At 46.8% G+C, this 17,342-nt stretch overlaps 2 protein-coding genes and 1 pseudogene across 2 annotated transcripts; 2 read left to right on the top strand and 1 right to left on the bottom strand.

Annotated features, from left to right (window-relative positions):
• Positions 1-1,267: 1,267 nt before the first annotated feature.
• Positions 1,268-3,414, top strand: LOC136484749 (protein neprosin-like). Its single transcript, XM_066481703.1, has 3 exons — positions 1,268-1,382; positions 1,493-1,639; positions 2,644-3,414. Exons 2-3 carry the CDS (start codon positions 1,526-1,528, stop codon positions 3,019-3,021), a joined length of 492 nt encoding a protein of 163 aa, XP_066337800.1. The 5' UTR covers positions 1,268-1,382; positions 1,493-1,525; the 3' UTR covers positions 3,022-3,414.
• A 434-nt stretch (positions 3,415-3,848) lies between these two features.
• Positions 3,849-4,966, top strand: LOC136488717 (ethylene-response factor C3-like; annotated as a pseudogene).
• Positions 4,967-9,577: 4,611 nt separating this feature from the next.
• On the bottom strand, positions 9,578-15,366 carry LOC136484748 (cysteine-rich receptor-like protein kinase 41). The gene is made up of 8 exons (XM_066481702.1): positions 15,132-15,366; positions 14,860-15,016; positions 12,824-12,967; positions 12,463-12,718; positions 11,302-11,521; positions 11,074-11,206; positions 10,242-10,427; positions 9,578-10,151 (listed from the first exon to the last, which is right to left on the bottom strand). The coding sequence occupies exons 1-8, from the start codon at positions 15,266-15,268 to the stop codon at positions 9,765-9,767; spliced, it is 1,620 nt and encodes a 539-aa protein (XP_066337799.1). The 5' UTR covers positions 15,269-15,366; the 3' UTR covers positions 9,578-9,764.
• Positions 15,367-17,342: the final 1,976 nt, after the last annotated feature.

The following is a 17,342-nucleotide window of genomic DNA, read 5'->3' as shown; positions in this document are numbered from 1 at the left end:
GGGGCATCGGGCTACACTGTCTGGTGTCCACGATATTATTTCGCGCTTTGTTCTAATAGATGCAAGAAAGTGTGCTTTAGGTACGCGAGAAGGTATAAGAAATCAAAAAGGTCTATAAACCAAAATAGTCCTATAAAACAACAATATATCAAAAAAACGAGTAGTAGCAGTAGTAGATGCCTCAGAAACATGTCAACCACCATCTGATCTTGAACTTGGAGCATCAAGACATCATAACAGAGAAGAGAGGAGAAGGTAATGTAGGGGCGGCTGGTAATGATGCAAGTTCCTCACAAGTTCTTGATCATCAGCTCATATTACATATAATGTATGGACTTGGATAATTTCATCATCGACAAAACAAAGGAGAGGAGAGGAGAGGGGAGATTTGGCAAAAAAAAAAGCAACAACTGCTTAGCAAACATAGAGCAGCAGCTGCTGGCAAAAATAGTCAAAAAACAGCAGCATTGGTCTCATTATTAGCAGAAAATCGATGGACTTTTAGGCTTCCGAGCTGCTGAAATAAACAGTTGTATCCCTTGGCCCTTGCAACTGAAAAAGAAAAAACACGGAAGGAGCATTTGTTGTAGTTTATGGTCTGATGAACTCTTGCTCAGTAGAATAATTGTAATTATTCCCTTGAAATTTTTATACTTCCTTTCATCTTAACATTGTAAATTTTGTATGCTCAGATGATAGTAAATTGGCAATAGCACTTGAGGTCTAGTCAATCCAATTGAAAGTGCATTAAAAACGTACTGTTGATTCTCTTTATCTCTTGTCCAAAAAGTTGCATATTTTTTTTCATTATTTGTGGATCTGTTGTATTACTTATTGCTTAGTAAGACCCAAAAGAAAATCCAGAATAGCTAGATGCCTAGATTGTCCCTTTGCTGTCTATGCTTTAATTATTTGAGCTTGTAGACATTTAAAAAATGACTGGTATGGGGTTTTAGCTTCGTTTGAGTGTTTCATCATCATTGATTGCTAACAACACATAACCTTATTTCTCACGAGTATGTTTTATCTGTGTTTAGTTTGGGCTGATGCGGACACTTGGTTCGAGAGGCAGCAGCAGGAAGAGGAGATGCAGCGGCTGTAGGCAGAGCACCGTGCAGCAATGCAGGCAGCAGAGAAGCTGCACAGGGAGAAACTGGCCGCTGAAAGGGAGGGCGAGAAAGAAAAAGACCCTCGGCACATGAGCTTCACATTCATAATCAGCATCGAGTAAATGCACCACCGTTTTCGCGGTTGTTTGCCCTGCCGGGCCGCGATGCAGTGTGTCATCACGAGCTCTGAATCACTTCTGTGCTTCTCTGTTTCATCAGGTTAGTCCGGACCTCTATGGGGATAACAACACAAGGCTGTTCACATACTGGACTGTAAGTTTTGAACATTCTGCCTATCCTATCTTACCGTTATTGCAACATTTGAAGAGAGATTACGCTTTCATTTACAGTTCCTGAACTGTTTCGCTATGTGGCATGTGTAGAGTGATGCATACCAGGCAACAGGGTGCTACAACATGCTGTGCTCAGGGTTCATTCAGGTTAACAACCAGATTGCCATGGGAGCCAGCATCTTCCCAACCTCAAGCTACTCTGGCTCCCAATATGATATCAGTATACTGATCTGGAAGGTGAGCTAAGTAATTAAACTAGTAACTCACCACATGCCATGCCTAGTACGTACAGAATTATCAGACATGCAGAGAATCTTTAGCCCACTTGCTGTTATGCTCTTACTCGTGCTCCTCCTTGACTGGTGAACCTGTACCTGGGGCTTTGAAAATTGGTTTCCTCCTTACCCGTGGTTATCATACTCCTTTTCTCAACAACCTCTTTCTTGTCGCCAATGATTACTCTACTTTTGATTTTTCAAAAGAAACAACCATTGCTACTTTTCACCTCAACCAGCTAGTGTTCTTCCATTTCCATTGAGCATGGGTAATGAGTGCACGATTTGCATGCTAGAAGAACATGAATGCATCCACTTAGGTGGCATTTGGATTGTGGGTTATAACAGATGGGAATGAGAAATGGGCTGGGTAGGATATGTTTTTCCCTTGTTTGGTAAAAGGGATATGGAAATGAGTTGGGTTTGGAATAGGGATAAAGGGGCTCATATCCCATACCTGACTCCTGTCAGTCCAATGTATTGCACCTGTGGCCACTTGCCGCCGCAAGGAACAGCTAACACAACATCCCTAGCAAGTCACGCCACAGGAGTTGTAGTACTAACTACCAGCAAGCGTACATAGGAGTCAGCAAGGATCGCCGTGGAAGCAAAGAGATGGGCAGCAGAATACTTCTGGAGATGTGAATTTTCCATTTCTTTCTTCTCTTTTGCATTTTTCCATACTTAACCCAAACCCAAACCATATGCATCCAGACATGGGAATGGCAACAGAATCTTTTATCCCTAATCCAAACCCACCAAGTTACTTATAATATCTTTATCCCATACCCACCCAGCATCCAAACGGCACCTTTGTGTATGTTCAGCTGCTATTATTCCCTGATACTCAAATGTGTCTATGTAAATGTAGAAAAGGATTTTGCATAGAAATATAGTGATACACCTTTCCAATGTGTGGCTGCTATATCTATAGTAATATCTTCCATATGTATGTCATCTGTGCAGGACCCAAAGGAGGGCAACTGTTGGATGCAATTTGGCAAGGATTACGTGCTCGGCTACTGGCCGTCCTTCCTCTTCTTATACCTAGCGGACAGCGCTTCGATGATCGAGTGGGGCGGGGAGGTGGTGAACTCGCAGCCAGACGGCGTGCACACCTCGACGCAGATGGGCAGCGGGCACTTCCCGGAGGAAGGGTTCAGCAAGGCGAGTTACTTCAAGAACATCCAGGTGGTGGACAGCACCAACAACCTCAAGGCCCACAAGGGGCTGGGCACCTTCACGGAGCAGTCCAACTGCTACGACGTGCAGAACGGCAACAATGGCGACTGGGGCACCTACTTCTATTACGGCGGCCCTGGGAGGAGCTCCAACTGCCAGTAACTTTCAAGGTGTGAGTGTGTGACAGCCATCCGAGTGGGAATACACGGTCCGCATCAGTTTTCTGGTAGCTCTAGGTAGTATGTGATGTGAATTGGGTCGTCATTGGTGTGTCACTTGTAGTAGGTTCTCCCTCGAGTTTCTTCTTGTTCTTTTTTTCCCCTTGTTGATTAGTGCCAGGATGGCTTCTCAAGAGAAGCATGGCATGTGGTGGTGATGCTCTACCCTACTGGTGGCCTACCTCCTTTTCCTATATGGTAGATTCACTTGTCCTTATGGTTATGGGCTGTGCTTGTTTTCCTGTCACTTTTTTTTTCACCTTTGATGGATGTCAGTGCAGCGCACCGAAAGGTGGAATGGGCAGAATTCAGATTTAGGCCAGCAGCTTTGTGTTCCACTGATGGATGAGTGGCTAACTGTCTAACTGGTGCTGGTTGAGTACAAGAACAAGAACAAGAAAAGGGGGGAAAAAAGGATTGTCCATGCCATTGCATTGTTGATTGTTCTGAATAGACCACATCTGGGAGATTATGAAATGTTCTGTACTCCAGATCTTAGTGGAGGTATAGTGCACCAATGACATGTACATCAATCTGATGTTTTCATTGGCTCTTCCTGGTGGTAATCTCTTGTGCATGGTTTGGAGAAAGAAAAAGTAACAAGTAGTTTAAGTAACCCATACTGGTTGACAGGCCAGGGACGTTCAAGTTGAGAGGCGACGGTTTGTTTTGGCGTGGGGGGCAGAACAGCGGCAGCTCAAATGTCAATTCTGTGCGTGTTGGTATATGGGTTTGTGGAGACGCTGGAAAATTTTGTGCCGTTGTGAAAACATGACAGGGTCCAACCATGTGCCACAATTCCCCAGGCCAACAAAACCTTGCCCCGCAGGACTGTAAACGGAAAAAGGAAGACCCTGTTTACCGGCAACCAAAACATAAGTAGGACTAGGTCTCACATCGTTCATCGTTCACATTCAGTGTGTTTTTTCCTTTTTCTTTTCTTTCTGAACCAGCATCATCGACTGTTCAATGCAAGTACACATTTAGGGCTTGTTTGGCATGGCTCCACTCCACAACTCCATCAACTCTAGCAAAAAATCCAGCCAAACACACCAACTCCAAAACTCCATGGAGCTGCCAACTCCATAGAGCTGTAGTGCAAATGAGGGTGGAGTTTTGGAGCACCTCTTTTGCTGCTCCAAAACCCCTTTCTTGAGCCTCCTCGTGGAGTTGGTGGGTAATTACCCACCAATGCCACTCGTTACACAAAAAAAAACGATTCGTTTTCTTTTCTCGCGAACCTGCGCGTTGTGACTTCCTCCTGCCGCAGCAACGACACCGACGAGGTGGCGCTGCTGGACATGATCGCCGGGCAGCGGCACTTGCAGGAGGAGGCCAGCCTGGCCCTGGCAACGTCGACGCAGGAAGAAGCAGAGGCGAATAATGGCACGGGAGCCATGGGGCCTGGCAGGCGGCCCTACCGCGGGGTGCGCAAGCGTCCGTGGGGCAAGTTCGCGGCGGAGATCCAGGACTCGACGCGCAACGGCGTGCGCGTGTGGCTGGGCACCTTCGACAGCGCGGAGGCGGCGGCGCTGGCGTACGACTAGGCGGCGTTCGCCATGCGTGGCGCCGCCGCCGTACTCAACTTCCCCGTGGAGCGGGTCCGCCAGTCCCTGGAAGGAATGGGCATGGATGTGTGCGCCGGCTCTGGTTCTGCCTCTGGCTCGCCCGTGGTGGCACTCAAGGATGCGGATGCGCCATGCGTGATGCACCATTCCATGCGGATGCGGCGTCCTGCGAGCCGGAGCCGGAAGGCGAAGGCGGCGACAAGGAGCGAGGTGATGGAGCTAGAAGACCTCGGAGCAGACTACCTGGAGGCGCTGCTGGGCGCCACTGCCACCGAGGAGTCGTCGTCGTCATCTTGGTGCTGGAGCCACCACTCCATCTGAATCTTGGTACCTGAGCTGGGATGGGATCTACTATGAGCAATGAGACAGATACGATCTTCATACTATGAGCAATGAGATAGATACGATCTTCATACAGGATAGATAGGGATATGCTATAAGATAGAGGCACGTACGTAATGAATCAAGCTATGAGCAAAGTACACGTTGCAGCAGCAATGGTGCATCACGATTTCATCTAAGCTAAACACAGGAGACTTCTGAAGAAGAAGATGGGGGTAGAGAGGATGACAAGTGGGTCCTGAATTGGGGGACAACAATGGCAATTCACACTGAAATCGGTTTTTTTTAGCTGAGAGCACCCATCTAGCCAAACACCACATTTTAGTTTTGGAGTTCTGGAGTGGAGCTGGCTCCACCTAGAGTTTTGGAGTGGAGCAACTCTACCCAGAGCTGGAGCCATGCCAAACAGGGCCTTAGTGAGGAGCATATATCCAAAAGGGCAGAGCAGTTGTACTTGTTGGACTGCAAGTGTTGCTTAGCACTATAATTTGATTTTTATGGCAAGCATTGAAAATTCATGTTCTTTACCAACTTGGACAGCACATACATGGTGCCCAATAAAAATCATTCCTAGCATCCAATGGCTATCGGCTCAATTTGACAATGGCTATCAGTCGTAGAAACAGACTTGTAATGCTGCCATGTGTTACAAACCCAAAAGGATTACACTGGCTACTTTGGAATAAAATAATTGAGTATATATAGGAAACAACGACTAGTAAGAAAACAAAAGATAACATTTCACAAAGGTAAAAACAAAAGATAATTTGTGGATGATGAGCACCTTGTAGCTAACACAGTAACCAATGAAGCATTTTACCACTAGTTCAATGAAGCATTTCTCAAATCTACCTTTAGTAGTCATCTAGAAGGCTAGCACAGTAGCTCAACAAACCAAGACCACGAGATTCTGAACCAAGTGCAGCTAAGCTGAAGAAATTAAAACCTTAATCGGACATCTCTAACCAAAACGAAATGCTCAGAACCAAGTTAAATCACCTTGCCCTGCTCAGAACCAAGTCAATCACCTCATCCCCTTAATGATGCCTCTTGAGAGGCTTTAGATACAACACTGATTGCATAACGAGACAGTGCTACAGCTACAAACAAATTGACCATCCCCTACACTGCACATGAAGCTATGTAACACAGAAAATTACAGCAGCACATCAGACCGCCATGAATCCATGTCCGACCACTGCAACGAATCAGCTGCATAGTGGAGCAAGAATGGAGGAGAAGGGGTTGGAGCTTACCTGCAGAAGAACAAGCCAAAAAAGGGTGGTGGTGAAGCGCGTTGGGGGAGGGAGCAAGGACGTCGGGGTGCACCGGCACGGGGGCCGCCGGTAGAGGGAGAGCGCACGGGCACCAGGGCCACCTGGGGGAGGGAGCATGGACACCGGAGTGCACAGATACTAGATCCGCCGAGGGAGAAAGCAGGGATGCCGGGGCGCACCAGCACCGGGGCCGCTGGTGGAGGGAGCGCGGACACCGGAGCGCACGGCGGGTACCAGAGCCGCTAGGGAGGGAGCAGGGACGCCGGGGCGCACCGGCACCGGGGCTGCCGGTGGAGGGAGAGCGCACGGGCACTCGTGGCGCTTCTGCGTCAACTACCGTTAAGGACGCCTTCCCCATCCCAGTGGTCGACGAGCTGCTAGACGAGCTCCACGGCGCCAAGTTTTTCACCAAGCTCGATCTATGCTCGGGCTACCACTAGGTCTGGATGAGTCTGGCCGACATCGCCAAGACGGCGTTCCACACGCACGATGGGCTCTATGAGTTCCTGGTGATGCTGTTTGGGCTGTGCAATGCCCCGGCCACCTTCCAAGCCCTCATGAACGGCGTTCTGCGCCCCTTCCTCCACCGGTTCGTGCTTGTATTCTTTGACATCATCCTCATCTATAGCACCACCTGGGCGGATCACCTCCAGCACGTCCACGCGCACCCTCACCGTGCTGCGACAGCACCTCCTCTTCGTCAAGTGCTCTAAGTGTGCCTTCAGGGTTGGCTCCATCTCCTACCTGGGCCACATCATCACCGAGGCCAGCGTTGCCATGGATCTCGCCAAGGTGCAGGCGATCCATGACTGGCCCTGCTCGGCGCGCGCGGTGCGAGGGTTCCTCGGCTTATCGGGCTACTACCGCAAATTCATCCACGACTACGGCTCCATCGTGGCCCCCTCACGGCGCTCCTAAAGAAGGAGTGGTTTAGCTGGAATGACGCCGATGCCGTGTCCTTCCAAGTGCTCAAGGCCACGGTCACGTCGGCCCTAGTCCTGGCGTTGCCAGACTTCGCCAAGCCGTTCGTCATCGAATGCGATGCCTCGACCCACGACTTCGAGGCGGTGCTCATCCAGGAGAAGCACCTGGTCGCCTACTTCAGCTGGCCCATCGCGCCTCATCACCGTTCCCTCACCACCTACGAACAGGGGTTGATCGGCCTCGTCCACGCCATCCGCCATTGGTGACCGTACCTCTAGGGCCATGTTTTTTGCTGCGAACGGCCCACTATAGCCTCAAGTCCCTCCTCGATCAACGCCTCGCGACGATTCCGCAGCACCACTAGGTCAGCAAACTCCTCGGGTTCGACTTCACCATCGAGTACAAGCCTGGCGCCACGAACACGGTGGCTGATGCCCTCTTGCGCCGCAACACCGACGAGGGTGCTATCTTGGCCATCTCCGCACCACGGTTCGACTACACCGCACGCCTCCGCCAGGCATAGGCCATCGATCCGACCCTCGTCGCCATTCGGGACGAGATCACAGTGGGTACCAGCGCATCGCCGTGGTCCATGATCGACGGCATGGTGACCTTCGACTCTCACCTCTACATTCCACCAAGGTCGACCCTGCTGCTGGAGATCATGACTGTCGTGCACGAGGACGGCCATGAGGGTGTGCAGCGCACCGTGCACCGCCTCCACCACGACTTCCACTTCCCCAACATGCGCTGCCTGGTTTAGGACTACATCCGCGCGTGCTCCACCAGCCAGCGCTACAAGTCAGAGCACCTACATCCAACCTGCCTCCTCATGCCCCTTCCAGTACCACAAGCCGTCTAGATCGACATTGGCCTCAACTTCGTGGAGGCGCTGCCGCGCGTGGGGGGGGGGGGGGGGAGTCCGTCATATTGACGGTGGTCGATCGCTTCAGCAAGTACTGCCACTTCATCCCCTTGGCTCACCCGTACGCTGCAGAGTTCGTGGCGCCTTCTTCGCCGACATTGTACGCCTCCACAGCGTGCTGCATTCCATGGTGTTCGACCGTGATCCGGTGTTCACCTCCACGTTCTGGCAGGAACTCATGCGCCTCATGGGCACCAACCTGCACATGACAATGGCTTTCCATCCGCAATCGGATGGCCAGAAGGAGGCGGCCAACCACATCATCGTCATGTACCTGTGCTGCTTCACCAGCGACCGCCCCCGCCAATGGCTCCGCTGGTTGTCCTATGCCGAGTACGTCTACAATACGGCCTACCAGACTTCACTCAGCGACACGCCATTCCATGTGGTGTATGGCTGCGACCCGCCGACCATTCGCTATTATGAGCCGGGTGCGATGCGTGTGGTTGCTATCGCCAAGAACATGGAGCACCGCGACGAGTTCCTCGCAGACGTCCGCTATCGGCTAGAATAGGCCCAGGCGGTCCAGAAGCGCCACTACGACAAGCTTCACCGCCCCGTCTCCTACGCGGTTGGCGATTGGGTCCTGCTCCGCTAGCGTCATCATGCTGCCGCCTCCCTGCCCCAGGCGACCAAAGGGAAGCTCAAGACTCGCTTCTTCGGGCCGTACCGCATCACCGAGCTCATCAACACTGTCGTGGTGCGCCTTGATCTGCCCCGTGCACTCGGCTCCACGACGTCTTTCACGTCGGCCTCTTCAAGAAGTTCATCGGCGTCCCACCAGCTGTGCCACCACCCCTCCTGGCTGTCCACAACGGTGCCGCCATCCCCGAGCCTGAACATGCGATGCGCATCCGCTTGGCGCGCGGAGTCCGTCAGGTGCTCATTCACTGGAAGGGTGAGACTGCTGCCTCCGCGACATAGGAAGATGTCAACTCCTTCCTCGACCGGTACCCAGCATTCCAGCTCGAGGATGAGCTGCTAGTCGAGGGGGGGAGAGATGTCATGTGGGGCCGCGCCTACACAAGGGAAACGGCGTGCCCGGGATGCTCGCAGAGCCGCAAACGACGCGCCAGCGGCACCGTAGGCACGGTCACCACGCTCTGCATGCGCGCGGAAGAAGGCAAGTGTCTGGAAGGCAGTAGAGCCAATCATGGCCTTAGATTGAGGAGCAATTGGCTCCAAGTTGTTATGGCCGAATGGCCTATATAATCTTGTACTCAGTATGGTGATAATCAAGCAAGAACAATTACCCAATTCCCTAATCTTCCTCTGCTGAAACAACGGGGCGCTGAGGGGTAAAACCTCGCCCCTAACCACGGATCGCGGCTACGATCTACGTAGCCGGGGTCCTCCTACCCTATCCCTCAACGCCCTTGACAGGAACGAGGAAAAAATACATGAATATAAAATGAATGAATGTGCAAAATAGAGGATGAAAAAAACACAGGAATGCGAACACATGAACCAGATGATGGATGAATAAGGTAAAATTCATATTCTAATAATGTGAGGACATAATGATATAGTAATTAAGAGTTTGAAATAATGTAGGCTTTCCCTCGTTTCACCTCCATTCTTAAACGGGCCTAAAGTGTTTGAAATTCCCAATCTCAACAGAGAGAAGAAGTTGATTCTGCCATTCACTCTATCAGGATTCCTCATCAGCCGGTGGTGGTTTGTCAAAAACAACCATCACATTCACCTCATCAACCACAGTACCCTCCTTCTCAATGAACACGTCTCCAGTTATATCCATAGCAGCAAGACCTCCATCTACTCTGGTGCTCAGCACGGTGATCTCCTCCTTGTGGTGATTATTTGGCAGTGCATTGACACTACACTTGGATCCTGGTGGGACAATGCCCTTGTCTGGCTCTATGCGGAAGCAGCGTGACCTTGCCTTTGTCATGAAGGCAATGTAATCATTCGTATCGTTGGTCAGCTCAATTGAGTGTGATATCTGGGGGTCAAGTTTAAAGGGGAAGTGTATTTCCAGCGGCTCAATCCCAAGCATGTCCTCCAGGCAAGGGATTTCCTGTGATGGAGAAATTAAAGATGCATTAGCTTTACCAGAGCCTATCAAAGCTTTAGATCCCTTGAGCTTCAGGGAGCACATAGGGCATACCTGGAATTGGCCACCCTTACTATCTATTGTGTTGAGCTCATCCATTACGTATACTATGTCAGGTCTGGCTGTCAGGTTAATTTGGATGCATCTTTGGGCCAGCTCGAGGCATTTTGTCACTTGTTGATAACCCAAGGGTGTATGCTTCGATGATTTAATCCACCTGTACCTCCATCTTCGAAGTACCTGCATTTACATTCAAATGGCACCAAAATATTCAATGCAAATGACATGTATATTGATATCAGCTTAAGAATACAACTACAGAGACAACGTTTGCTATACTGACACAGGAATATGTCAAACGGCCTGTTCGCTGGTTGGTTTCTGGGCTGGTTTGGGCTGGCTGGTGCTGGTTTGTTGTGAGAGGAAAACACTATTGGCTGGTTGGTTTGGGCTGGCTGAAACCAACAAGCGAACAGAGTGAAAGTATTCTAATTCCTGCAACTGAGAATTGTACTGTTTCCAGTAAACGACCTATAAAGTTCTAGTGGAATTCCTGTGTGATCCTTGTATGAAATGATGCGCAATCAATTTATGAAGTGTAACAGAGTAGTTGTTTTGAAAATAAATAAAAAACTACAGAAAAAAAGACTCACAACAAGTAGACAATTATTTAAGAAAGGAAAGTATCAAACAGTAACTTTTATTGTTTTTTGTATATTGGAAATATCCCTACCCTAATGAAACGTAAGTGCTACTTCCATTCTAGATTGATCTTACCAGTGAAATAACCAGCACAACTAATTTCATTATAGGTTTTTAATATTAGCATCATGATGAAAAGAGGACATGCATGTCCATGCAACAGCGACATAACCACAACTCTTACTTTGGTAAGATTAGTAAGATCAGGCTCCTTTTTACTTCCTGTCACCAGCTCTATGACCAGTACTCCCAAACTATATATATCTGACTTGCTGGACCATTTGCCTTCGTGAAAGTATTCTGGAGAACAATATACTCTGCATGATAAGAACACACATATCAACACGCTATGACATAAAGACCTTGTAAGAAGACAAGTGTCAGAAACAACAATGTATTATTAGTAGCTTACGGTGTCATAAAACGCGACGTGGTCGCTGCTTGTGAATTATTGTCAAGTCTCGATAGACCAAAATCTGTAATTTTGGGCACCATGAGATCGTCTAGCAGTATATTCGCAGGTTTGAGATCCATGTGGACGACATCCTTCTCCTTGTGAAGATAGAGCAAACCTTTGCAGATCCCCACAATAATTTCATAACGAGTATGCCATTCAAGTCCCCTCAGTTCATCTTAAGAAGTATATGAAGAATCAAGAGTATTTTAGAAGCTGCAAATAAATAATAACGTGCCCAGTGTATGTGCAAGTGAGCATTGAACAAAATGTTGGCCTTTTTTATCTGTAGACTGTCCATGATTATTCATCAAATGCAATTTAAAAGTTAGGATTACAGTAGTGAAGATGCATGGTGCGATCAAGAAAGTAACCATATCATATGAAAATGCAGTTGTGCGCTTTGGTCACTGGACTGTATGTAAGCAAATGAATAGAAGAATATTGATAGCGTTTACTTGAGTATTTACAAATTTATTTTAAAATTCAGGAAGTGGCCATGATTAGGGATTTGACTCTTGATCAGATTATTTCTCTGTTGTGCTCTTTAATTTAGTTTTCACTGTTGATGATCTTAGTTTAATTTTTTGTTTGGCATATTTTTGCTTGCAAGCACTGTGTTAGATTGCTGATTATTGGATCTGCTGTCTTATAATGTGAATTGGAGAGCTACTGATATCATGTAAAAAGAAGTCTATCGACGCGGGACCTATAGGATACCCCACAAGGAAGAGAGGAGATCTAGTTTGATTAGGATTCCTCCCATGTAATCCTAGTAGTAATACTACCCTGTAATCCTACTAGGACTCTACATTGTAAACCGACTAGGACTCTGGCCCCCTGAATATATAAAGGAGGGCAGAGCTCCTTAGATGGGGAGTTTAGAAGGGTGGAGGAAACAATTGTACACAACACAATACTTTACAATCAATCCAACGCAAAGGCTAACGCCGACTGGACGTAGAGCTATTACTCGATCAAAGATCGAGGGTCCGAACCAGGATAAATCGATTGTCTCTTGCGTTAACCGTCGAGTTCTGCATACGCTGAAGCCCGAACATACTTCCCCGGGGACCCCCGTGGCAGGCTATCGGTGGTCAAACATCGACAAAGTCATACCTGTGAGATGGCTCTCAAGGTTTCCGTTGCTTATGTACTCAAAACAGAGCAACCTTTCCCGTATATCAGCCATAATTGTTCTTCCTTCAAATATGAACACGCGTTCGTCCGTAAAAGAACAATAACCCAGAAATCGTACTATATTTTTGTGTCTAACCGTGATCAAACTTTGAACCTCCCGATGGAACATCTTGTCTTTAATTGTTCGGCATTTGAAAAGCCTTTTCATAGCAACAATTCCATTTCGAAGCATGCCCTGTTTATAATATCCTTAATTATGAGAAAGACCATGATCATTATGTCAAGTAATGCTATGAAAAGAGCAAACATGAAGGTGTGGTGCCATAAAAATTGCAGTTACCATGTAAACCTCTCCACATCCACCAACACCAATTCTTCTCTGCTCAGAGAAATTTTCTGTGATGCTCTGTAGAAGTGACAAATCTAGATGGCTTGGTTCCTCACTTCCAGCTACTACACGCTCGAGTGTGTTGAGATCCATAGTCTGTACCAATGCAGGGTATGTAACGGTGAGTTTTTTTGTTTATGAAATACGAGTTCAGTGTTGTTGACAATGTAAAAAAAAGTTTTGGAACAGATGCCATAAGCAAAAAAAAAAAGCACTATGATACAAAAACAGCTAACTTTCAACATGCTACACTTTCCAAACAGATGGACTACAAGGTTCTAATGAAATACGAATTTCTATTTCATCTCCATTAAGGGGGTGTTTGGGACTACTTCACTCCACGTTTTTTTAGCTCCACTCCACGTTTTTTAGCCAAACAAGTTTAGCTCCACGCACTCAGTTCGAGGAAAAAATATGAAGTTGTGAGAGCACCTTAATGCAGGATGCTCCACAAACTCCAGGTTTTTATGGAGCTGCTCCACAGTGGAGTTTGTGGAGTAGAGTTCGTGGAGCAGTCCCAAACACGCCCTAAATATTCACATTACCAGCAAACCATATTGGAGGTCATTAGTAAAAGGTTGTGTTTACCATATTTATTGCGTATAAAAACTTAAAAATTTTATTACAATCCCTCAAACGGTATTCTTCAACACCATCTTCTCCCAAATCTATCCACTACCATTTCTGGTACAGTCCATTCCCCTCCTCCCATGTCCAAGAGGAGTGAGGGGACATGGATGCAGCGACAAACGCACGTGTATATATAGAGGTATACTCATGTTGGACTATGTTCAATGATGGCACTAATACTATATGTGTCACTCATGTTGTGCCAATATGGATAGTGAGTATTGGTGCCAAAACATAGGCTCGTGCTCACATTATCAAACCGCACATCGGCTACCTGGCAAGCACGCATGAGCCTTTGATAATATACAAGTTGGACTAGCACCTCAGGCCAAAGTGGTTTACTGTTATGTAGTAGGAGATCATTTTTATAAGAACATTATAGCTCTCGATGAAGTCACGAACTTTATATTGCCATTTTCTGACATTATCTAGATGGCCAAATCTTATTTACTTTAATTTGACAACAACAATTTATAAGGTACAATTCTTTTCCTGCTGACTCACTCATCATAATTTGTAGTACTCATAAACGATATGAAAAGGGATAAAGATGTTAACAACATGATGAAATGATAATACTAGCAGTGCTTATGTACTAAAAAATGTTAACTGTTATGACATATGAAATTCACTAATATAAGCTTCCCGGCTTTCATGTGGACCAACTCAATCCAAAGTTGAAAGATTTTCATAATAAAAATACAAAAATATACGGTGAAAAGAGTAGGAATGCAATGCTTAAGTTTTCATGTAGAGATTGCAATATATGTTGATGTCTAAGAGTAGGTATTATATGGTGAAACGATAATGTATGCAATGCTTAAGTTTTCATGTGAGGTTATAGAAAATAAGAGCTAGTTTACATGTTTGTAACAAGGTATTAAAAATGAAGTTCAAAAATATTATATGAAACAGACAGAAGAAATATTTAATGAAAATTGTGGCTCTCAAATGCTCCCTCCATTTCAAATTATAAGATGTTTTGGCTTTTTAGATGCATTAACTTTACTATATACATAGACATAGTGTATATCTAAATGTATACGAAAAAGTCTATATTTAGAAAAGTCCAAATGTCTTATAATTTAGTATGGAGGGAGTAATATATAAGCTTATAATTAGTAAATAACTTTTTTTTTGCACGACCGGCGACTAGCTATATATAGCACAAAGTGTTGTCAACTAACACTTTTTTTATCTGTCAACATAATATTTTGAGGCAATGCATGTTTAGGGAGCCATCATAGGCAGTTTTAGAGAGACGTAGGTCAAACAGTAAGGAATGAAGCTTTAATTTAGAGCCATGTGCAATTATTATTGTTATTAATATTCTGACCCATTCACCTGGGCACACTGACCTGTTCATCAGGTTTAAACTCGTCCACAGATTCCTTTTCATCAGGTTCGGTAAACTGATCCGTACTTTCCGTTTCATCGAGCATCTTGGTTTTCTTCTGGCCACCGGGCGCCGGCGCTTGGCCTTGCAGCGCTCGGCCGCCGGAGAAGGATGAAAACCTGGAGTGGAAGAAGAAAGCAGAGGAATAGCAGATTAACCAACCAGCCAAAGTTTTACCAAGAAGCTAGTTTGCTCATGTGCACTAACAATAAAGGCGGAGTTCAGGAGTAGTACAGGTTGCCGAGGAAGACGGTTTTCTTCTGGCCACCGGGCGCCGGCGCTTGGCCTAATCTTCCAGGGAACACAGTGGAAGAGAGATACCCGTCGACGATAGATGACACGAGATCTCTGGGAGCCTGCGCGTCGCCCATGGCTGGTGGATCTGTGGCCGGTTAGGTGCCTGCGCCGCTCCTCTGGCGGCAAGGCTGAGGTGAGAGAAGACGACGACCAAGACCAAGACGTAGGGGCCGGGACACAGCAAGCCCACTGTGTGTGTGTGTGACCACGTTCTTATCATTAGCACTAGCAGGCGGCCTCCAGCAGCTCAGTCAGTCCCCCAGGCTGTCAGTGGTTCGATAACATTAATTCTTGTGTTCTTAAGAGCCCTGTTCGCTTGGCTTATAAGCCGTACTTTTTCAGCCAACGAACAACATTTTTCTCTCACAACAAATCAGCTAATGGTACTTTCAGCCATGACTTATCAACCAAGCGAACAGAACAAGATTAGTACGTATTAAAAACAACAAGGTGACAGGTGTAACTACATGATTGAATATGCAATCATCAGGTGTGCCCTGATTGATGGTACACTCATGCCGCACTCCACCATTGCAAAGGTGATAGGTGTATGAGAGGAATCAAAGTAGCCATGCTCAACGTGTTACATACATTAAAAGGATAATGCTGGCACGTGGGCGTCCGTCTACACGCCCATCCCGCGCCGCCCACTCCCACCCGTCACTCTCGCCCATCCTGCGCTGCTCGCTCCCGTGCCCTCGCACGCACCGCCAGCCCAGCCGAGCCAAGCCCGGTGATACTAGCGATGGTGGTTGTGGTGGTGCTCACGTGGCGCCGGCTCCGACACCGACGGCTGGAATCGCCCACCCCCCACTCCCCCATGTTGCAAGCGCATGTTTCAAGTATTTCAGATGTTTTATAGGTATGTTTCAACTGTTTCATGCGGATGTGGCAAAAGTAGATCGGGATGCTGCATATGTTACAATAATTGTACACGTATGTTGCAAGTGTCTGTTCCCAATGTTTCATCTGTTTTTTCAGACGTATGTTGCAAGTGTGTTTATCTGGATGTTGCATGTGTTTCACACATATGTTGCAAGTATTATGTCTGGATGCTACATATGTTTGCAATTGTTTTTCATGTGTTTTTGCATGTGTTTTAGGCGTATGTTTCGAATGTTTCAGCTGTTTCGTATGTATATTGTAATTGTTTCTTTTAGATGTTTCAAAAGTAGATCGGGGTGTTATACATGTTGCAATGTAAGCTATTGCTGCAGCTGCAAGTGCAGTAGGTGTGGAGGGGCACGGGAAGCAAGGAAACGTGGGAGAGTGGCGCGAGCGGACCCCGCCTGTGCATGCAGCAGGCGCGGGCGTCCGGACGCCGGGGTCCGTCCGGACGTCCAGGCGCTAGTGCTAGCGATGTTAAATTTGATAAGATATACATGTACCCTAAAGAAAACACAAACATCAGGATGCCAAAGCTCTTGAACTATAGATGATTTATTTCTTATCTATAGGCTTCATAAACATATATAGTAGATCAAATGCTTGTTATTTAAAACAAGCTTCCATTTGACATAAAAACCGAAAATGCTAGCATAAAAAACTGCCTGCCCTAACAAACGAGTAATACATAATGATCATATCAATAATAATAATAATACATAAAAGCAACATCAATTCTGGTTCCAATACCCCTTCGCAACTGGAGATCGGAGTAAAAGGTGGTCTTTACCCTCGTCTTTATGTCACAAACTGAGAGAATGTACGAGCATGTTTGGATTGTTGCTAGAGGAAACAGGGTCTAATTTTAGCCGTTTCCCGTCGGCGAGGATGTGATTTGGTTGCAAGCAGTGCAAGCCAAGATTTGGCTTGGGTTCTTCCGATATCCACGCTACGCTCATTTTTCAGCCGAAGAACGGCCGATCCGCGAGGCGGCTAATTCATGTGCCAATTTTAGTTCCTACTCATCTCAATTCACTTGGGACAACAATTTACATCCTGCGTCCTAGTTGACTCGAACAAGCATATACGATGTTGTTTGATTCGAAAAATGTAACATTATCTGTTCACAGAGCGGAATAGAAAGTGTTACATGCATTTGGTTAAGGCCAGGCCGCAATCAAGTAGGACGTAATTAGATACCGGTCTATGCACCTTTGGTGTTGTTTGGTTGAGCAGAGGGAAAGGGAACACTAATGGAAACTA

This window comes from Miscanthus floridulus, chromosome 10 (genome assembly GCF_019320115.1).
Source record: "Miscanthus floridulus cultivar M001 chromosome 10, ASM1932011v1, whole genome shotgun sequence".
Lineage (NCBI taxonomy): Eukaryota > Viridiplantae > Streptophyta > Magnoliopsida > Poales > Poaceae > Miscanthus > Miscanthus floridulus.
Note: the sequence above shows the minus strand (reverse complement) of the source record. Positions and strands in the feature narration are given on the sequence as shown.

Coding starts and splice junctions, on each gene's coding strand:
- LOC136484749 (XM_066481703.1), top strand. CDS start 1,526: ATGCTGTGCTCAGGGTTCATTCAGGTTAACAACCAGATTGCCATGGGA. Junction 1,640..2,643: donor TCAGTATACTGATCTGGAAG/GTGAGCTAAGTA, acceptor TCATCTGTGCAG/GACCCAAAGGAGGGCAACTG.
- LOC136484748 (XM_066481702.1), bottom strand. CDS start 15,268: ATGGGCGACGCGCAGGCTCCCAGAGATCTCGTGTCATCTATCGTCGAC. Junction 15,017..15,131: donor ACCGTCTTCCTCGGCAACCT/GTACTACTCCTG, acceptor CTTCCACTCCAG/GTTTTCATCCTTCTCCGGCG. Junction 11,522..12,462: donor CCTTGAGAGCCATCTCACAG/GTATGACTTTGT, acceptor ATACTTCTTAAG/ATGAACTGAGGGGACTTGAA.